At 43.5% G+C, this 19,405-nt stretch overlaps 1 protein-coding gene across 4 annotated transcripts in view; it reads left to right on the forward strand.

Moving 5' to 3' along the window:
* Positions 1-19,405, forward strand: part of myo1b (myosin IB) — a 44,678-nt gene that overhangs the window by 8,955 nt on the left and 16,318 nt on the right. For all 4 annotated transcript variants that reach the window (XM_029135891.3, XM_055504900.1, XM_029135894.3 and 1 more), the window contains exons 3-9: positions 391-506; positions 10,686-10,780; positions 13,057-13,161; positions 14,265-14,311; positions 15,559-15,622; positions 17,769-17,867; positions 18,881-18,984. In XM_029135891.3, coding sequence (XP_028991724.1) covers positions 391-506; positions 10,686-10,780; positions 13,057-13,161; positions 14,265-14,311; positions 15,559-15,622; positions 17,769-17,867; positions 18,881-18,984 — 630 coding nt within the window. The remainder of the gene's footprint in view (positions 1-390; positions 507-10,685; positions 10,781-13,056; positions 13,162-14,264; positions 14,312-15,558; positions 15,623-17,768; positions 17,868-18,880; positions 18,985-19,405) is intronic.

A 19,405-nucleotide genomic window follows, 5' to 3' on the forward strand; every position in this document is an offset into this window, starting at 1 on the left:
CTCTGCCATGTTTGAAAAAGAAACTTGACCGGACACAGAAATCTTTCAAATACAGTTTTGTGTTTTAATGACATTTGCTAATATCCAGACTGCAATTGCCACGGCAGCAACATTTGCTTACATCTCCACATACACTCACAAAAAGCATCAGGACCACTTTGAAGTCTGATTACTGCCTAGCCCTCAGAATCTATAAACCTGTCCTTGTTTTCACATGTCTGAAGTTTCACTTCAGGCACTGCATGTCTCAACAATGCATTACGAAGACCCAGCTGAGAAATGCAAGCAGAATTACTGTATCTGACCCCCAAATGGTCGCAGAGGGGGCAGGGCTGTTGGTAAGATAATGTCACATGGATCACACTGTTTCCCTGTGTCTCTTCCTTCCAGACATACATCGGCAGCGTGGTGATCTCCATGAACCCCTACAGATCCCTGCCCATCTTCACACCGGATAAAGTGGAAGAGTATCGCAACAGGAACTTCTATGAGCTTAGTCCCCACATGTGAGTCCACCTTCTATAAGTCTTGTTTGAGACCTTTTTTTTTGTCTGATGGTAGAAATCGTCTTTAGGGATTCTCTGCTTGGGCCCGGTCACTAAGGCAAACCACTAGGAAGGTATTGACACCAGTCTGACACCACCTCCTGTGTGGGGAGTCTGACTGGAGCTTCTGGTGGCCTTTCAGCACGGTTGTATGCCATCTGTCCATTAAGTCAGCATGGCCGGTGCGTGCCAAGATAAAACAAAGCCCAGCACTCATCAATTAGCCTGCTGTGTCTCTAGGCTGCAGCAAAGCCCCTCAGAGACACCCACTGAAAGAGCAAGAAGTGCCCTTCTCCCAGAACAGACGCACGCCCCGCAGACAAAGGAGAGCTCCTTGGCTGAGCTTTATGGCCAGCTGTATAGAAGTGACACAGCACTTTCTCAGACTGCGTAGTCCATTTTCTTCTCCTGTATTTCAGTGCCTGTCTCTTGTTCAGTTCAGGCGTCATCATAAAAGGCAGATACCAAACACGAGAACTGCTAAAAGTATGATTTTAAGGATGGTAATATGGGCGAATACAAAAATGTTGTTTTTTTTAGTAGATAACATTTTTAAAATGTTTTAGCTGCAATGCCTCAAGATAACGTTGGATAGTTAGTGAAGGTAAAGGTCAAATAGCTGACTGTATGTCTTTACAAAAGCGTTTTCATACCGTACTGACATAAACATGTAACCAGAGTCTGCTCCAAAATATTTTAAAATATATATACAGTATGAAAGAGAGAATATCAAACATAATAGTTTGGTTCTTTTTGAGACCATGACCTGAAGTCTAAAAATACACTCTGCTGAAGAAAATATATTTTTATTTGTTGCATTCTATTCAGTTCCTTCTCTGGCGTCTGAGAGGCAGGACTATGAATCCACAGAGCAGGGATGAATGAGTCATGGAAAGATGCAGTAGCTAAGAGCTTTGACCTGGGATTGGAGGCAATTCAGTGCCTAACGGGGGGGGGGGCAGATGGAATCTTTGCTCAGCTTCCACAGGAAATGTGCCCTCTGTTCAGCGTTTTCTAAAGTGTGAATGGAATAGTGGAATAGAATAGTGAATATGTGACCTGATCACTTTCACACATGTCAAGTAAGTAAAAAGACCTTCTGTTAAACATCACGTTACTTTTAGTCTTTTAAGTAAAGCGGCCATTTTCATTTTTTTTTTGTTTTTTTAAGACTAAAATGTCATTCAAAGGCAGATTGTTTCAACATGCAACATAAATTGATCTTAATCCCTTGTCCAGGCCATCTGGACCAGGCCGAGTGGGTCTGCTTTGATCATCCTCGAGTAATGTTAAACCTGCAGCCCAATCACATACACACACTGGGGTTGACACAAGCAGTGTGCTAACATTAAGCTGTCAACTTCACTATGCGGACGGAGCCTCTGAGCTGCTGTTTGCCCAAGCCAGTGGCTGTGTTAAACTATTCTATCTAGTTTCTAAACAAGTTGAATGGAGCTCTAATTAAATTCTCTTGGCGGCTGTAGACGCAACAAAGATGAGTCCACCTGTCTCCACACTGACACACGTCAACACTAGTCAGGCTTTGTTTTTGTTTTTTTTAATGCATTAAATGTTAAACCTAGACACAGGTGGGTAAATGCTGACCGTTTGTAATTTGAATGCATTTGACTCGACAGATATTTAAATCAGAATTGGACCTACTGCTCACGACAGATTATTTAAATGCACTGGCTGTTGTACCATTAGAGCTATCACTTATTACTGTGTTATGTAAAGTCCAAAATTTCCTTCTGAAGGCAATTAATTAAAACAAAGGATGAAGCTCTTATGCAACTCTACTTCGTTCTGAGTTCTGTTTAATTAATTATAAATCAGAATGCTGAAACTATTGCTTGAGCTTCACAGAGCTTTGGACACAGGATAAGAATGTTTACATACACTTATGTTTTTTTAATGAATCTGTTTCTGCTTGAATGAGCTGAGGGACTGTTATTGCTACTGTGACTGTCCAATGCTGATGTGGATCAGTGCTGGCCTTGTTGCAGGCAAATAAAGTAACAACATGGATCCTTGAAATCTTTCCTTTTTTTGATCCTCATCAGACTTTTAAACAGTGTAAAAATGCAAAAAAAAGTGTCACTCTCATCCAATTTCTCACCTTTTTGTCAGTGCAAAGAGCAAATAACGTGCAACAGATAACTCCTCCACCTCTCTGCACACACACAGGGTAAATAACACCACTCTGTCAATCAGCAGGACCCAGTTGACCTTTTGAATCGCACGTACAACCTTGTCATAGACGGCACCATCGCACTGTCACAAGTCTGTTTTCAGTGAGTTGCTGGCAGTGTAATGTGCTTACATCGTCAGATCCACTGAACAAAAGAGGTGCACGCTGACAAAACATCAGCTGATGCTTCTCTCCCACACACACTGTGCCTAAAGCAGTTATTGTCAGAACACATCAACCCATCTATACATACTTTTAAGTTGGTGCTTAAGGTGATGAGAATTTGTCACCATGCATAGTTTAAAACCACATTTACGTGGCTTCAGGCTTATTGTTCCCAATGATGTTCTCGTATTACATGTTTGTGTGACAGGAGTAAATGAGTAAATAGAAGCGTGCGCAGGTGCTCGTGTGCTCCTCAGACAAACCGTGAACCCCCTGTTGTAGAGTAATTGTATGATATTTTCAATTAGTCCTACAGCAAATAAACACCGGCTTGTTTCCAAACCAGCAATTGATATAGTAAATATTGTTTGATTGCATTGTAGCTTCAATGTTACAGAATGCAACATTCGATTCATATATAAAAGTCAGATAATGTTCTGTGCGTTTGTGCACGGGAACAAACAGGCAAAACAAAAGCCTTAAAGCAAATGGACATGCGTTTAAATTCGGGTGCAGAGTTACTCCTGCACGTCCAGATCCGTTCCTGCTCATCCATTCGTCCATTATTGCCTCTGCTGAGCCTCACTCACTCGCAGCCCTAACAGCCTCTGCTGACCAATTTAGTCAAATGCTGCCTGCCCAGATGAGGCACCTCATGATTAACTGGCAGGTGTTTCCCACCCTTCCACGTGCTGCCTCACTATTAGATGATCTAATCAGGGCCTTTCTCTGTGCACAGCAGCGGTGCAGATGGCCCAGAGTCGTCCTTTGTGTGTTACTCGCTGCTGGAACCAGACGCAGATTGAGAAGCCTAAATGTGTGCGCGTCCCCGTGTCTCTGGGGTAAGATCGTATTTCCCCCTCGTTTAATGAAGTGCCGAGACCCCCGGTGCTCTCGGTGCACAATACGCGGTGCCACTAGAGCATCGCGGCCCGGCTAATGGAGCAGGGAGGCCCCATTGAAAGCATATGTCTGATCTCAGCTGTCATGCACATGGTTATGACAGCTTGACTCTAAAATCTGCTTAGTTAGAGAGACGGTGATGTCCAGGAATATTTTAGTGGCTGTTAGCATCTCATCCTTTTAGAAGCACCCATGTGGGGCTGCAGCTCCTTTATTGATCCCTTCAGGGTTTTACCTGGTTAGTAAAGATTTTTCTTCTGCAACTGCTGTTATAGCATATATCAAGTAGCATTAAAGTCTTTAAGTGGACCACTAATTTGAAATAGATGAAGAAACCGCGATCTGTGGCTTAGAACACGAGTCATGCCCACGTCAGATTGTGTTCTGCTGTAAATAAATTTGTCACAAACACTGAAGAGACTCTGAGATGTAGAAAGAAGCTGGTTTCTGAGAAGTATCACCTTGTTTGTGTACGGTTTTTGTTAAGACCTGTGGTATTTCCATTTGTTATCCATTTACTTGCCCATTTGAATAATATTCTTGTAGCTACTTGCTTATCTCCTCTCTGTGTATGGTATTAACTAGTTACACAATGTCACAGTGTTGTTACTGTTGTGGTTTCCTGTCCAGGGATTTCAAGGCTTGTTTATAAAGTGGATTTATTGATTCTGAAGGGACTTCATGTGCCGTAGTCCACTATGTAGCACAGTATTTGAAGCAAGAGCATCACATTCGGTCAACTTTTTCCTCTTCCATCTGAACATTAAGGGCATTTCTGATGATTCTAGCAGTTTTATTTTTCATATATTCTCATGATGCAGAGTAACAATTCCCGTATGCCCCCGCCTCCCGTGTTCAGGTTGCCATGGTAGCCGCTTGTTGTGCATCTCTCCCATAAGTACACGATTTTATCATGACATGTGTTACATGTGTGTTTCTTGTCTGATTTTTGACCCTCATTGACTTTCATATCAACTATATCCAGATAAAAAAAGCCAGTTTACAGTTTTATTGGTTGCAGCATGGACTTTGGAGCCATTTGCTACATGGCAGGATTCCGTGTTTGCTTTCTCAGGCTGTTGGTTTAAAAGGCAATGAAAAAAGTTGTAAATTTAGTTTGTAGTATAATAGTACTCTACTCATAATTTGTCGGTGTTGTTAGGCTTCCTTTTTAAAATGAGATTTCTTTAAACTGCCAAACGGATTTGTCATTCCTAATGCTTTGCTTTTGACAGTTATGTCGCATTCCAAATGCGAAGGCAGTGTTTTATGGCATCAGAATCAGGTGTCGCAGTTGTGTCGAATTTTCTGATGGAAAAATCATTTTTATTTGCCTTCAGGTAAAATATGAGAGAGAAAGAGGCTCTATGTTGTGTTCATTCTTACCATTGCTAATGGTGTTGTGGCACGTGTTTTCTGTTTGGGATTATTATACAGCAAGGTTGCTTTCGAGGCGGCCCGCGTGCGCTGGAAACAGAGCCTGTACGTAGGTAGATTTAAGTGGGCACTTGATGAAATGGCATTTTGACTCAGGTGGGTAGAGTGAGTCCTCTCCAGCGTGTGTGTTGGCGTATCGGTGAGCTCAGTGAACCTGGAGCGAGATGACTGTGTGTGTGTGTTCTTCTTCCACCCACCTCCTTAGCCTCAGAATAAATGTAAATGTGTAAATGTATTAAATTGGAAAAATGCAACCATTTCTACTTGCGTACACCCAGAAACAGAGCTTGTTCTTTTTTTCCTTCTCTCCCAAAAATCCTAAAATGTGACTTGCTCAAGTTTGGAGCTCTGATAATTATTATAAAAGTAGTTCGAGGTACCACTTTTGTTCATGTTTAGTTGTTTCACTTTCACAATAAATGTTTTCTAACACAGACACTGTTTTCACAGCGCTATCTGATATTACTAAGCCCAGTGGCAGTCATTAAATTAGAGGTTATGAATTCCTCTGTTTCAGAGATAATGCATCCACCTGTTGACTGATTAAACATTGCAGGCAAAGCTTCTGTGAGCACAAGATTTTATTTAATAGATTTCCTTTTGTCTGTGACTATCCAAAAGCCAATCTGTCTTTTCACAGGCAGAACAAAGGGTGTCGAGTTTTTATCGGCGAACGCAGCTTGCATAACAGCCCGTGAGAAGCATACGCGATTCAAGTTCGAAAATTCACATGGGCCCTGCATAACGTTCCTCATATCTTTAACATAATAAGAAATGTAGTCCTGTCTATTAATTCTATTTCTCACAATTTGCAAGATATGAACCAGATACATTCTGTATCGTAATTTCATACTGTGGATTGAGTCATCATTCCTTAATTCTTTTGCTGTAAAATCAGTGTCACTGTCCATTGGCTGTCAGCTATTGGTGGTTCTGGGAAATAGAAGTCACGTGATGCTGTCATGAAGATGCTGCTCTTTTGTTTTCTAAGGTTCTGCAACTTTGACGAGCTAAATAAACGCTTGTTTGCTTTAGTCCTTTATTCTACTTTTTGCTAAAAGCTGAAGAACTCCCAGTGCTTTGACTGGCTGTTGCATTGAACTGCCTGTGAGAACGTGGCTTCCAATGGATTGAATGGAGTAATCTAGGCAGCTGCTGACATTGTATCTTTAAACTTTGAAAACAACTGAAGTCAAGGCACCCTCCTGTTACTTTTGATCTGTAATATTTCTTTTAAACTTTTTCCTGCTTCTTGTAAAAATCTCCTCCTTCGGGCAGCTTTCCCATTTCCTGGTGTGGAGAGGAAGTTGTCACCCACTTGTGTGTTGTTGCTGGTATTATTACAGTATCATAAGAACTAGTTCTAGAAGAAATGGTCCTAAAACTACTAGTATGTCCTCTCCTTCCTAGCTGGTCTGCATGTGTCAGCAGCTACAGCTAGAATGGAGGGCTGGGACATACTGTATAGTGAGCAGGATGAAGAAAAGGAAGTCTTCAAAGCCGACCAAGCTCGTGCTTTCCATGCTGTATACTGTAACAAGACATCTTGCCCTTCAGCCCCCTCATCCTGTCTGTGACTGCACACCTTGTCTTTTTCCTTAAGAGTGTTTTTCCATATTTTTAGGCTAAAAGCACCGTGTCCTTTTCCAGTTTCCAAACTCCTTTTATACACCTGGTAATTGTGTATCATTGATATAATCCCCCTTCTTTTTATTTCTTACTATGAGGCCGTAGCCTAAAGAGGCTCAGAGGAGCCTTTGTTTCACGACTGCTTTGAGGATGTTGTGCTACCTTGCTCAGCATGCTCGTTTCCTGCTTTTCCGAGGATCAGACAGACAGCTTGGACCTGCGTTTTCCCTGCCGGGGAACACTAAATTGCTGTGCAGTAAAGTAAATTAAAGCCTTGGACCCCCTCAAAGTTTAGGTGGGATAGTATCTGCAGAGGTCCCAGACGTTTTTTAGGTGTGTGTGGAATAAATTAGAGATCTGGGGCACCAGTTCTTCACTCTTGGTTTTTAATTTAGACATTTCTTTATGGCACCTTGTAACATTGATAATCAAATCTTTATTGCAGCCGGTGCACAGCTGGGCCACGTGTGCCCGGACCAAAGCTTTTTGAGCATCTGCTCCCTGCCCACCACCACCAGCCAGTCTGCCAAGAGTCTCTGAATGGATAACACTGTATTTGCGTGCGTGTGTGTATTTCATGCAACTGCCAACGCATTCTTCCACCTGCTCATGTAGCATCAGAAGAATTAGTCCCTTGCTCTACCGGAGCCCGGCGGATTTCCTGACGTCTCTCGAGGAGCCGTATCACACCGAGATCAGAGGCCACGGCACTGCTCCCCCGTGCACACACGAGGCTAACGCGACTAAATTTACCATCAAAGTAATGAATGGAGTTTTGGACCAGGCAATGGAGCACAGTTTGTTTCGTTTAGGTTTTTTTTCCTGTATAAATACAGCAGCCTCAGAGAGAGAGAGAGAGAGGTTATTATTGTAGACTGTCATCTCAGTAGCTGGGTGGGCTGTGCTCCAGCCCATGCATTACAGCTTCATTAGCATCTACAAATCATGACTTTAAAGTGTGCTGAATCTGCCCTCAAAGCACTCCACCCTCTCAAAATTCAGGTCACACTCCGCAGACCCATCATCCCCTCCTGTGCCCCAGTTACCAGAGATTTGTAGTCAGAAGCACTGACTAGACTATTTTCTGCTGCTTACCTCATGCCAGTGTGGCTTTGTGTTCACCGCTGCCACGTGCATGTCCAAATTACAGCCTGCAGGCAGATGTAAAGGGGAGGTGCCAAGCGGCACTCATGGTCCAAGGCCTTATCCCAGCCTAACCCCCACACACCCAACTCCACACACTGATCAGTGTGGCCCTTGGGATTTGGAGGCTCCCTCGCTGCTTCCGCTGCCTTTGATGGCGACCTCAGCCCTTCATCCTCAATTTGACTTCCACATTTATTGAAGCGGTATATTTAGTTGCTGTCCGTGACCTTTTTGATGGTCTCAGTGAGAGTATGATCGTCTTTCAAACTTGTGTGTGCACAGTTGAAACGGACAAACTAATATTTTTGTATTACTCTTCACTTTTTTTTTTGAGATCTAAACACTTACTTTATTTCTGGGTGTGGTCTCTCATTCTGCTAACCTTATGTGATTATGTGAGGGCTATTCATATTCATACGCCTGCTTCCTTATGTGTGTCTCATTGGGGAAAAGTCCCTGGCAAAAGACCACCCACTCCTAATTTTCCAGCCCTCTGCTATTACACACACACACACACACACACACACACACACACACATTAACCCCTTTTTGGGGAGTGTTGGGGGATGGAGCGTGATAATGGTGTGATGGTTTGATCATTGTCAGGATTAGGTCAGGCAACGGGGCTGTTTTCACAAAGCAGACATCTGCTGCGTAGCGGTGCCTCTTTCAGCAGTGACGTAATGTCCTGTGGCAAGTCTCATCTGTGCAAAAGTGGTGAGGAGAGATTAGGCGGCCAGAGATTTTTTTGAGGGGCTCTTTCAGACATTAAAACGAACATTCAGCTGTAACCTGCGATGCTGTTTGGATCATCAGGCTTGCTGATCGGTGGATTAGTGCGAAACCAGGAGGCATGATACACGTTTGCATTCCTGCGCTTGCATTAATGTGCAAACATTAGCCAGCTCCAGCTGTACAAGCATTAGAACCAGAAACGACTCGGTCAGAGGAACAAAGCAAAGTATGGGTCGGGGGTCTGAAGGGCTTTGATCCAAAATGACGTGTGATGGTGCAGAACTGGAAGCTCGGCTCCGCGGTCCCGTCGGAGCATTAACTCTGAGTCGTTGCCTGGAATGCATTAATCTGGCCCATCTCTGCCATTGCTTCTTGCTTCAATCACCTAAGTTTCAAATTGGAGGTTGTTATCAGTTCACCATGTGATTAAATGCCTCCAGGTTGTGTTTCTAGCCAACAATAACTCCCCAAATATATTAGTCACTATGTCCTTATTTAGATTTGGACGTGTTTTTATAATAATAAAATCATGTTTCGCATCACATCAGCATGATCAAATACAAATCAGTCTCTCTGTCACTTGATCTCTTGCCCAACCAGTTTTACACCCTGCTGCTCGGTGCCACAGTGCATTATGTTACAGCGCTGGCTGAATCTGACCGCAGCTTCGGCTGCTCGAGGAAACGACACCTTGGATCTCCCCTTTCATACCCAGCCACACGAATCCCCATCACCGTCCTCTGTGCGTGGCATTTTTTCTTTTTTTTTTTCTGAATTCATGCCGAGTACAGTTAGTGCTTATAAATACGTGATTAATGATTTCACTCAGACCTCTGGGACTTGGAGTTCCCCCACCCTGCACGCAGAGAATCGGCTCAAATTGCACACTGGGGAGAGACAGTTCTGAAGCATTCCTCTAAAGTTACCGCAAGGTATCGTGCATTTACCCAACTTCACTTTGAGCGCTAGGACTTTTAGGCGTCCATAGTGGGAAAAGTAAGCACTTGGGATGATTTCTAACACACCTGGCATTTATTTGGTCACTTTTTAGGACATTTGCATCTTTATATGATACGTGTCCCCCAGTACCAACATTCTGAACAGCACTTAAAAAAAATGCATGCTACAATAAACATTTCCCTCCATGATCACAGCTATTATTACCAGACGTGGCTTTGGAAAGAATTCCTGGGTAATGAAAGCCAAAGTACGGGAGAACTAGCGAGCTAATTTTCAGTCTGGTTTGCTGCTGGAGGAGAACGTTGGAGCTTGCTACTTGCAGACATGTACAGTAATGATGCACTCCTGCAGCCTCACCCGCCAGCGGTCCTTTCTTTGGGGTAGTTGCACATCGCATTTGCTGCCCATTATGCCACACAAGCTATAAAAAAAAAGTTGTCATTGTGATGTGGTCCTCGCATCATCCACACCCTGCTCTCACACTGTGGCAGGGGATTATGTGCGTGAAGAGAACAAGTAATATATTGTTCAGCCTTTGGGGGGGGGGCATGAGGACAGCCAAAATCAGTCCCACTTTGCCATTGTATCACTGTCCTGGAATGTATAACAATGGAGCAGACTTTAAAGTGACTTATGCCCCCCTTCAATCGTTTGCACATCCACCAAAGGCTTCACAATCTAATTGCTTTGTACATTGTTGTTGAGCAATGCTCATTCCAGGTTATGATTAAAGTATAATTAATTTTCAATTAAGTCTAGTAGTACTAAAAATAAACTCTTGCATCGTATTTTGTATTGAACTATTAATGTTGCTAAATGACAGTCCACCACATTGCGGTGGCCGTGTCATCTTCCAATAAAGCCTCGTCTTATTGGCTACAGTAGCCACGACATTGCGCTGCTCAAAATGTGACTATTTGGGGGAAATAATTACACTATTAATTTGCAAATCTTCCTTTTCCTTCGTCTTCCAGTTACGCTCTAGCAGACGAGGCCTATCGTTCACTGAGGGACCAGGACAAGGACCAGTGCATCCTCATCACAGGGGAGAGTGGGGCTGGGAAAACAGGTAAGGGCCTAAGTCTCTGTCTGCTCCTTGTATTGTGCTCAGTCGATCCCTAGATGGTTGAAAATCACCCTTTTGTCAGCGCGTCTCTGGTGCGTAGTCAAAACAATCTTTCACGTACGATAAGTGTCGCAACCGTGCAGGTTTGGATAACATCTACCCTTTTGTCATGTTGGTACATGCGATGTGATGTAATGTCCTGTACAATGAGTACATGTAAAATGATAGAGGTAGACAAAACACAGTGAACCAGCAGCAGACAACTTATATTCAACATTACTGTAGCTTTTTTATATATAGTTGCAAAAGTCAAACTGTCACTGTGCACTGGACTAGAACTATGGAATGGAGCCTTTGCTGCAGACAGCTTCGTTGTGTTTATGCCCCCGGCCTTGTATTTGTGTTGTTTTCTTTATGAAAGCGTGCCCGTGGTCTGCAGCGTTTTCACATGCCTCACAGAGATTCAACAGGAATGGAATTTCCTGCTCTCTCTCGGCAGCACCATAACACAGGTAAAAAGCAGCAGTAGGTTGTTGAAGTGCAATTCTGAGACATGGACGTAATCTTTGACATCATCTTTCACGGTGCACACTCATACAGTAGTTTCTCATCGGACAGACTGTCCCTGTTATAAAAAGGACAGGGCTCTGCTAATTTTAGAGAGTTACACTGGTAGGAATGCATTTGCAACACTTATTTGTGCTGATGAATGGACTTGGTTCCCATATGGTTCCAACTAAACATGTGGTTTTAATCAATTGGTGGGAAAATACCTTTTTATTACCAAATTACTGTCACAGCATTTTCACTAGTGGAGTGTTTCCTGAATAGTTGAAGACTAATGCTCCTTCTACTGAGGAAACAACAGTCTCGTCATGACTTGTGTTTGGTGATTTTTTTGTTTTTAATTTATTTATCGATTATTTAACTATTAGTTAATAAATAGTATTTAAGGCAGCCTGTTCTACATTTTGTGTCTCATGTGTAGTAAGAGATCTTTCCACACTTTGTAACTGGGTGTTTACTAGCAATTCATGGTGTGGACTATTGATCCACTGATGATGCAGCACTGCTCTGTACTGATAACGTGACTTTATGCTTTGTTTAATGGTCCCTGTCTAAAGCACATTTAACAGCAGAGCTCTCCTACCATCATACTCTGGCCGTGAACGTCCAGCTGCAAAGGCTCAGAGCCACGCAAACATTTTTAATATAGGCCACTGTCACTAACTTCGATAATTTGCTCTGTATGCAGAATAATGGTTTTTAACAGTGCAGACCTTTTGCATCTTGGGTTAGTTTTATTATCTATTATCTGCCATCACCTCTCATTGGTATAGAAAGACCCACCCCTAACTTAGCGATAGAGAGTTAATTTGTCATGTCTTTTCGAGAGAGAGAGAGAGAGAGAGAGAGAGAGAGAGAGAGAGAGCTCTGTGTGGCTTGTGTAGGCGCTATGACAAATTTCAGCATAGCAAAGAGGAGACATAATATTTTGTTTTTGTCTGGGACAGATGACTGGGTGATAAAGTGAAGAAGCAGCTTGCTTGTATTTAGTGAAACAGTGAGGCATCGTCTCCTCACGCTCCGCACACCTTTCTCGACTCCAGTGCATTTTCTGAGCGTGCCTGGAGCTGTTCATGTCGGAGTCATCAGTAGTTAGTACCAACAGCTACTGTCAAGCCCTTTTCTATGGCACACCACAAACATCCTCACGTCTGGGTCACCGTCATCTCACCAGGGAAGATGTGTTGGACAGGAAGAAGTCATGTAACTAGTCTCCAGACACATCACAATGGCATTTCTCATGCAGAAAGTTATGTCCTGATGCATCTGCTTTGAAATATGTGTTTTATTCATACCTTTTTATTAGCTTTAAATTGATTAATTGCTGCGTCATTCACAACAGACATCATTTTCTTAGTTGTAGAGCAGCATGTGGTCTGATGTAGGAAACTCTACACATCTGTAGATCAAAATAAAGTTTCTCCTCTGCATCCCGCTTGGTTCCCAGTGAAATGCGTAACAAATGATGAGAACATGATGCAATAAGTGCGATTGTCGGTATAAAAAGAGAGGCCTCTTTAATGAGCTCCTCTGCCCTGTACCCCAGACTAATGACTGGTCACACCCTGTCCTGATGAGTGTCAGGGGGAATGATGTAAGGGGGGATTCTGGGGCTATGGAGCTCTGGGTGTGCTTGCGGCTCCTGGTCGTCAATCATGTCCAGCGTGAGCTTTGGCCTAATATTTATGTGTGTGTGTGTGTGTGTGTTCCAGAGGCCAGTAAGCTGGTGATGTCCTACGTGGCAGCCGTGTGTGGGAAGGGCCAGGAGGTGAACAAGGTCAAGGAACAGCTGCTGCAGTCCAATCCTGTGCTGGAGGGTAAGTGATGTGCCATGCATCCACAAAGTGAGTTAAGGAGCTGGATCATTAGGAGGTTTCTAGTGGGAAGTCATGGAAAACCTTATAAACCCTGAATACTCAGGAGACACAACATTCAGACAAACTTAAGTGATCATTAAAAGAAATACAGCATAGACTTCACTGATCCCCCTGAACACACACGATCTCACACGCTCCCACCGCTCAGTCCTGGGCACAGGAACAGCTGTATTTTAATTGGATGCAGTGGACAGGAAATGCCCCTGACTGATGAAGCCGTGTGCCTGGACTGGGCCACTGCAGAAGCCCCGAACATCTGCACGAGTTTAGCTTCCACCCGTCTACTTGTTGAAAGCGGATCGGAGGGGCCCAGTTGTCGCGCTTCACACGGTAGCCGCATGGTGCTTGCCCTCTGCGATCTCAGTCTCAGTCTTTGATAATGTCATATTTGTCATTCTATGTTATCATTCTCTCCTACTGTTTATGTTTCTCTCATTCTCTCTAACTGCCTTCCGGCTACTGATGTACCAGAGCAGCAGCCCACACGTACACACCGACAACAGATTTTAAGCACATACTAATCAGCTGGTATCAGCAATTAAGATGTTAAGCTAATGGCCCTGTGATGCATGACAAATTAATAATGGCATTTAAATGTAAAATTGTGGCCACGAGCAAATGAAGAGCTCCCCAGAATGGAAAATGCTTTTAAAAAAGAGCTAATCTATGCACACAATATGAGGCCCACTGTCAATATTAAGCATAAAACACTAGTTTTATATGTTCACACCTGATGAATGATGGTTCTTTGTATTCATACGCATGCACACCGAAGCACTGTTGCTTGAAAGTAGTGTGATGGCGATGCTCAGTCACTCCTAAGCCTGGAAAGCCCTGGTGCTTTGCTTAATCCATACAGAATTATGCGGCTTCATCAGCACAAATGGCTTTGACATCCTGCCCTGTGTGATTGACAGCTCGCGGTTAAGTATCATTAATAATGTGATTTAGAGAATCTGCAAACATGCTTTGGTATTTCTATAATATGTTGACTACACTTTATACAAAATGGATTATGAGACTTTTTTTTTCTTACTTTACAGCTTTTGGAAACGCTAAAACAGTGAGGAACGACAACTCTTCCAGATTTGTAAGTTTTCTTCCCAGAGCTACAGCTACTGTTAAGATTTTTTATTTGCTTAGTTTCATGCACAGTCATCAGCCTCTTCCATGAAGCCATCTAATTGCTTTTAAATATACAGTAAATGACACAAGTAAAAGTTTGAACATTCTGTTTTGTTCATGCGTGTCTCTACACGGTATTGTGATGTCAAACTTAAACAACACACAGGAAGTAATCAGCGACGTCATGGCTTTTGTCATGTGCATGCTCTGTTATCTTCGCCATCGTTCCCATATTAACTACAGACAAACAGTCATTGGATCTGTGTGGCATACGAGCCCATGCCCAGCTACAATTACAGCAGGTCCTGCGTACTTTGTGTTTTTACATACGGTGTACAGGACGGGGCCTTTGTCTCACCATACTCTGCACTGTTCATCGGCTTCAGAGCATGATCAGATTCCAGCACAGCCATCGCATTGTGTCTTTCAACGTTCATAGAGTTGCGCAGATTTCATTGTGCGGTTTATTTGACTTGTCTCCCAAAGTAAGACAATTATCTTTAGTGAGATAATGAGAGAGACAGATTATTTTCATGACACTGTGTGGTTTGAGAAGGGGAAACCATAGAGGCACTAATGTCTTTAAAGAAGGAGGGATGGTGTCATGTACATATGTCTTTGTATATAGAGGTACAGTTCCAGAAAGCGGTGTGAAAGGCGTTGGGTGTGTTTTACTTTTTCCCAAGACGTCATTCTCACACTGCATTTTGAAGGACTGATGATTTCAGTTCCCACCTTTTGTTACAAGATATTACATCAGATCGTAGTTTTTACCCCATCATTTCTTCTATGCTCGTGTTTAAAATGAACGTTGGGTAGATTTCCCCCACCCTCGATGGCAGCGCTTGGACGTGCAGCCGCGACAGGGAGCATTATAAAGGATTATGCCCCTGATCTGTTTATATCTAGGTAACCTTGGCATAAACCTCTAGACAAGGACCTCGGGACGCCTCACTAGAAGCTAGTTCATAAAAAGCTCAAGCGGCGTATAAGAAAATTATAACTGAATGTGTCACTTCATTAATCTGAGGGCAGCAGGTTTAGTGAATTTGGCTGGAGCCCACTCACTAACGGTGTAGCATGCTCTACAGAACTGTCTCCTATTAACAATTTATTCAAACACACAGAGCTGTAATAAAATGTTTATTATTAAGACTATAGTGGGTTGTGAAGTGGAGTTCTCTTCTCTAAACGCTGGGCTCTGATTCACAGGGGAAGTACATGGACATCGAGTTTGACTTCAAAGGAGATCCTCTGGGCGGAGTCATCAGCAACTGTGAGTGGGTCCAAAATGAAAATGTCCCCAAAATATAATTATTTCTGTTAATGTTTATACAGGGTTATGAGGGAAAAACATATTTCCTGCTTAATCTTTGCTTTAGCTTTCGGTTGCTCTGATAACGATCGCAGATGCAACACTGGCAGCGTTGTTAAATATTGATCTGTCAAAATTTCCTGCTTGAAGATGACAGTCACAAAGCCTTCTGCATAGTGGATATTTATCCTGCACGGTTCAATCTCTGCGTGGAATCAAAGGCTGTCAACAGAGAAGAAGAAACTGACATTATTCCACATTATTTCGTACATTATGTACACTTTTGGCCAATATTTTATTAGACTGTGGTTAAGTGACAGATTCTACAGTCTGTACAACATTCTTCTCTATCTTTAGATCCTTGATTCAGATGAGGAACCCTGTGCAAAAATAAAGAATCTGGACAAAAGGGAGAAATATGAGCGAGACCAACAGAGGAAGTACCTTTGGGCAGTAGTTAAGGACAGTGAGTGTCCGAGGGTGCAGCTTTATTGTTATCAGAAGTAGATTGAGCCGCAGTAGCTTGATTTCTTTTATTCACGGACGGCCTTATATTTTTACATTGTCAAGGTGCATTTTCTCAGCTTATGAAACAGGTTCTGCTTTGATTGAAACGCGGGTAGTTCTCAGACGGAACAAAAAGCTCACTTCCACCAATCCAATCTCCTCTCCTCCCTGTTTTGGTTTGATCTTGCCTCTGTTCACATTGTTTTGTCTGTGCGGGATTCCCCGCCAGAGGTCACGGAAACAAAGAGGAGGAGCTGATGCGCTGGGACACAAGTGAACCTCTGTCTGCTGGACGGACTCGGTCCAACACAAGCGACTGTGTGTGACACTGGCCACTGGCATGTGACTGGACCAGGACGTTCTTGTAGGACGTCTCTTCATACTTCTCTCCTAGATGTTAGAGCCCCGGAGCCCTTGGCTCTTTAGTCAAAACATGACAGGATATCTCTCCGGCTGCTGCTGCTTTCCTTATCGAAGTCAGAGGGAACGTGTTGTGAATAGAGCACGCAATAAATACAGTTCAGGAGGCTTTACGGCAGATAATGAACTGTGACCCTATAAATGTATTAACAACTGACTGAGTGGTTTCACTGGGCACAAGGTGTAAGGTCATTTCAGTCTTTACAGGATACAACTAAGGAGAGCCTCTTCACGGCTCCTTCTTTAGCATCTGATAGAGTGGTGTCAAAAAGCCATCTGGGTAAAAACTATGTTAACAACATGAAAAAGATGCTGAAAGAAAATAAGTGGCTCTTCCGTGTCTCTCCTGCCTTATCTGTGAATTTGTCCCGAGCGCTGCATTGCTGCTGACAGCCACTCGGCCGTAGATGTTCTATTATTGATGTGTTGGCTCTTATGGCGCCACTTCTGTGATTCACGGCCAGTGGGTGTCACAGATTCACATTGGGCCTGATCCACTGCTGCCCTGGTGTCTGAGAAGGGGCCCTCTAGTTAGGTGCTTGAATGCAGCCGCCGATGAAGTGTTGAGTGACACTCCGGGATCCGTGAGTCAGACTTTGTGAAGTCTTGACAAAGCCGGGACCGGTTCTCATTTTCAGGCTCCACTTCATGGCTAAAATAGACATATAAGGGGAGTTTTCTCCCCCCAAAACATTCACTTGAGTGAAACGTAAAGTCTAAACTGTAGAATAGGACGGTTCTCTTGCCAGACAAATGAAAAGCTATTACTCGGCCAGACAGGCAGCGAAGAGGAACTCAAGTGGCCCCAGATGCTGTTGAGCTCTGCAGAAGGTCTTTAATTAAATCATACTCTGTCTAATGCGGTGAGCAGATGATGGGTCCCCTTTTAATCAGGTACTGTTGAACTTGGTCAGTAGCCCAGAGAAAAAGGGCTGACGGTCAGTATCTTTGAGCGGTTACGTCTCGCTACACTTCCTGTAGTGTTTATACACAAAACACTGGTTTGGTCCCCTTGGTAACAAGCACATCGTTGGAATAGGAACCAGTTTGAGCTCCGCGCATGCAGCCTTGCCATTAATTTTAGCAGCCCTGCATTTGCTACTCAGGGATTCCTCTTTTGAATCGCAGCGCGAACTTTTCCTGTGTCACTATTGTGACCTCTTGTTCTTCATTCTGCCAGATCTGCTGGAGAAGTCCCGCGTGGTGAAGCAGCCAAGAGGCGAGAGGAACTTCCACGTCTTTTATCAGCTTCTGTCCGGAGCCTCTGACGACACACTCAGTAAGTGGGAGCCGAGTGGACGGAATCGATGTTTCACATCGGCGCAGGCTTTACTCAGAGATTAAAGGAGATAAATGGAGTTTGGAATTATTTAAAAAATGTCAAGTGATGTGGCCAGTCCAAACCACAGGCCGCTGTTTTACTATATTTAGCCTGTTAGACATCCACATCCCTGTTAACAGGAAGTAATTATGTAAAGTGCACATGGCTGCCGCACAATGTTGTCCTCTTAAAAGTAAATTTGTGTATCATGCACCGGAACAAAGCGGCTAACATGAACAAGCAGCTGGGACTTGCATTTCATAATTTAATTTTGTCTACATCATCCGAAGACGCGTTATTCTCTATGTTGAAATCTTACATAATGGAATTTCCAGCAGGGTTGCAGCTGCATGAGCACCTGGCTGATGCATCCATGAGCCATTCTTCCTGTCTAACAAACACTAAAGAAGACAAAGACAACCTGTCAAATCGGACCCCCCCTTGTTTGCTTCTCTGTGGAAAGTGGGCATTGTTTTATGTCCTGAGCACAGCAGAACAATATAGCGGTCATTTAGAGTGGACAAACATCAGACGGGTTTGATGCAGCTGTGGTTAATGCAGCCACTAATGAAATCTGACTCCCACACCCACGAGAGGAATGGATTTCTTTGCTTAGTGGGTAGGAGTCCTTTAAGAGGGCCATTTGATCCACCTGAATAATGTTCACACAGCAATAACTCGGTGTGTGTGCGCGCGCGCGTGCATGAGCCGTGCACGAGTTTGCTGCTTGGACTGACAACAGCTTAGTGTGTTTGTGCGATGCGGTTCTGCATTGTAAAATGCATTGATGTATGATATTAAGTACCACAACTCCCTCAGTGCAGGGATGGTTTTAACAGGTGCATCCCAACTGTACGCCTGTGACTTCCATCAGATTTTATTAAGATTTCAATTTATTTTATTTGTTTTTTTTGCCGACCACCTTTTAAACAAATGTTGTTTAAATGGCAACCGCGTGATTTGTGTCACAGAGAAGCTGAAGCTGCACCGGGATTTCAGCAAGTACAATTACCTGAGCCTGGACTCGGCTGTGGTCAGTGGGCTGGATGATGCCGCCAACTTCCGGACAGTCAAAGTGAGTACTGCACGCACATCATGTTAGTACATTTGACCTAAAATACCTGTAGAAACACCCATAGACAAGTACACCTGTGTCCTGGGCAACAGACAGATACTAAACCGCAAAAGCACAAAAACCAGACAAACCAGAAAACCCAAGTCATCCCAGGCAGCACCACACTCCGGTGTTTATTATTTAATTAACCCTCAGGACATCCTCCACAAAACCACTTCTTGGAAACCGCTGGAACTGAACTAAATTCGACCTCAAAAGAAAACTAAAACCCCAAATCCTAGTGTTGATAAAACACGCCAGTGTGGCAGCAGTTGTTTGGGGACATAAGGTAGAATATCCAACGGCTTCCTTATATTTGAATACGGTTTGTGCATCTACACGCAGGCTCTGGTCCATTCGCGTCGGGTCGCCGCTCTGTCCC

Source organism: Betta splendens, chromosome 21, assembly GCF_900634795.4.
Source record: "Betta splendens chromosome 21, fBetSpl5.4, whole genome shotgun sequence".
Lineage (NCBI taxonomy): Eukaryota > Metazoa > Chordata > Actinopteri > Anabantiformes > Osphronemidae > Betta > Betta splendens.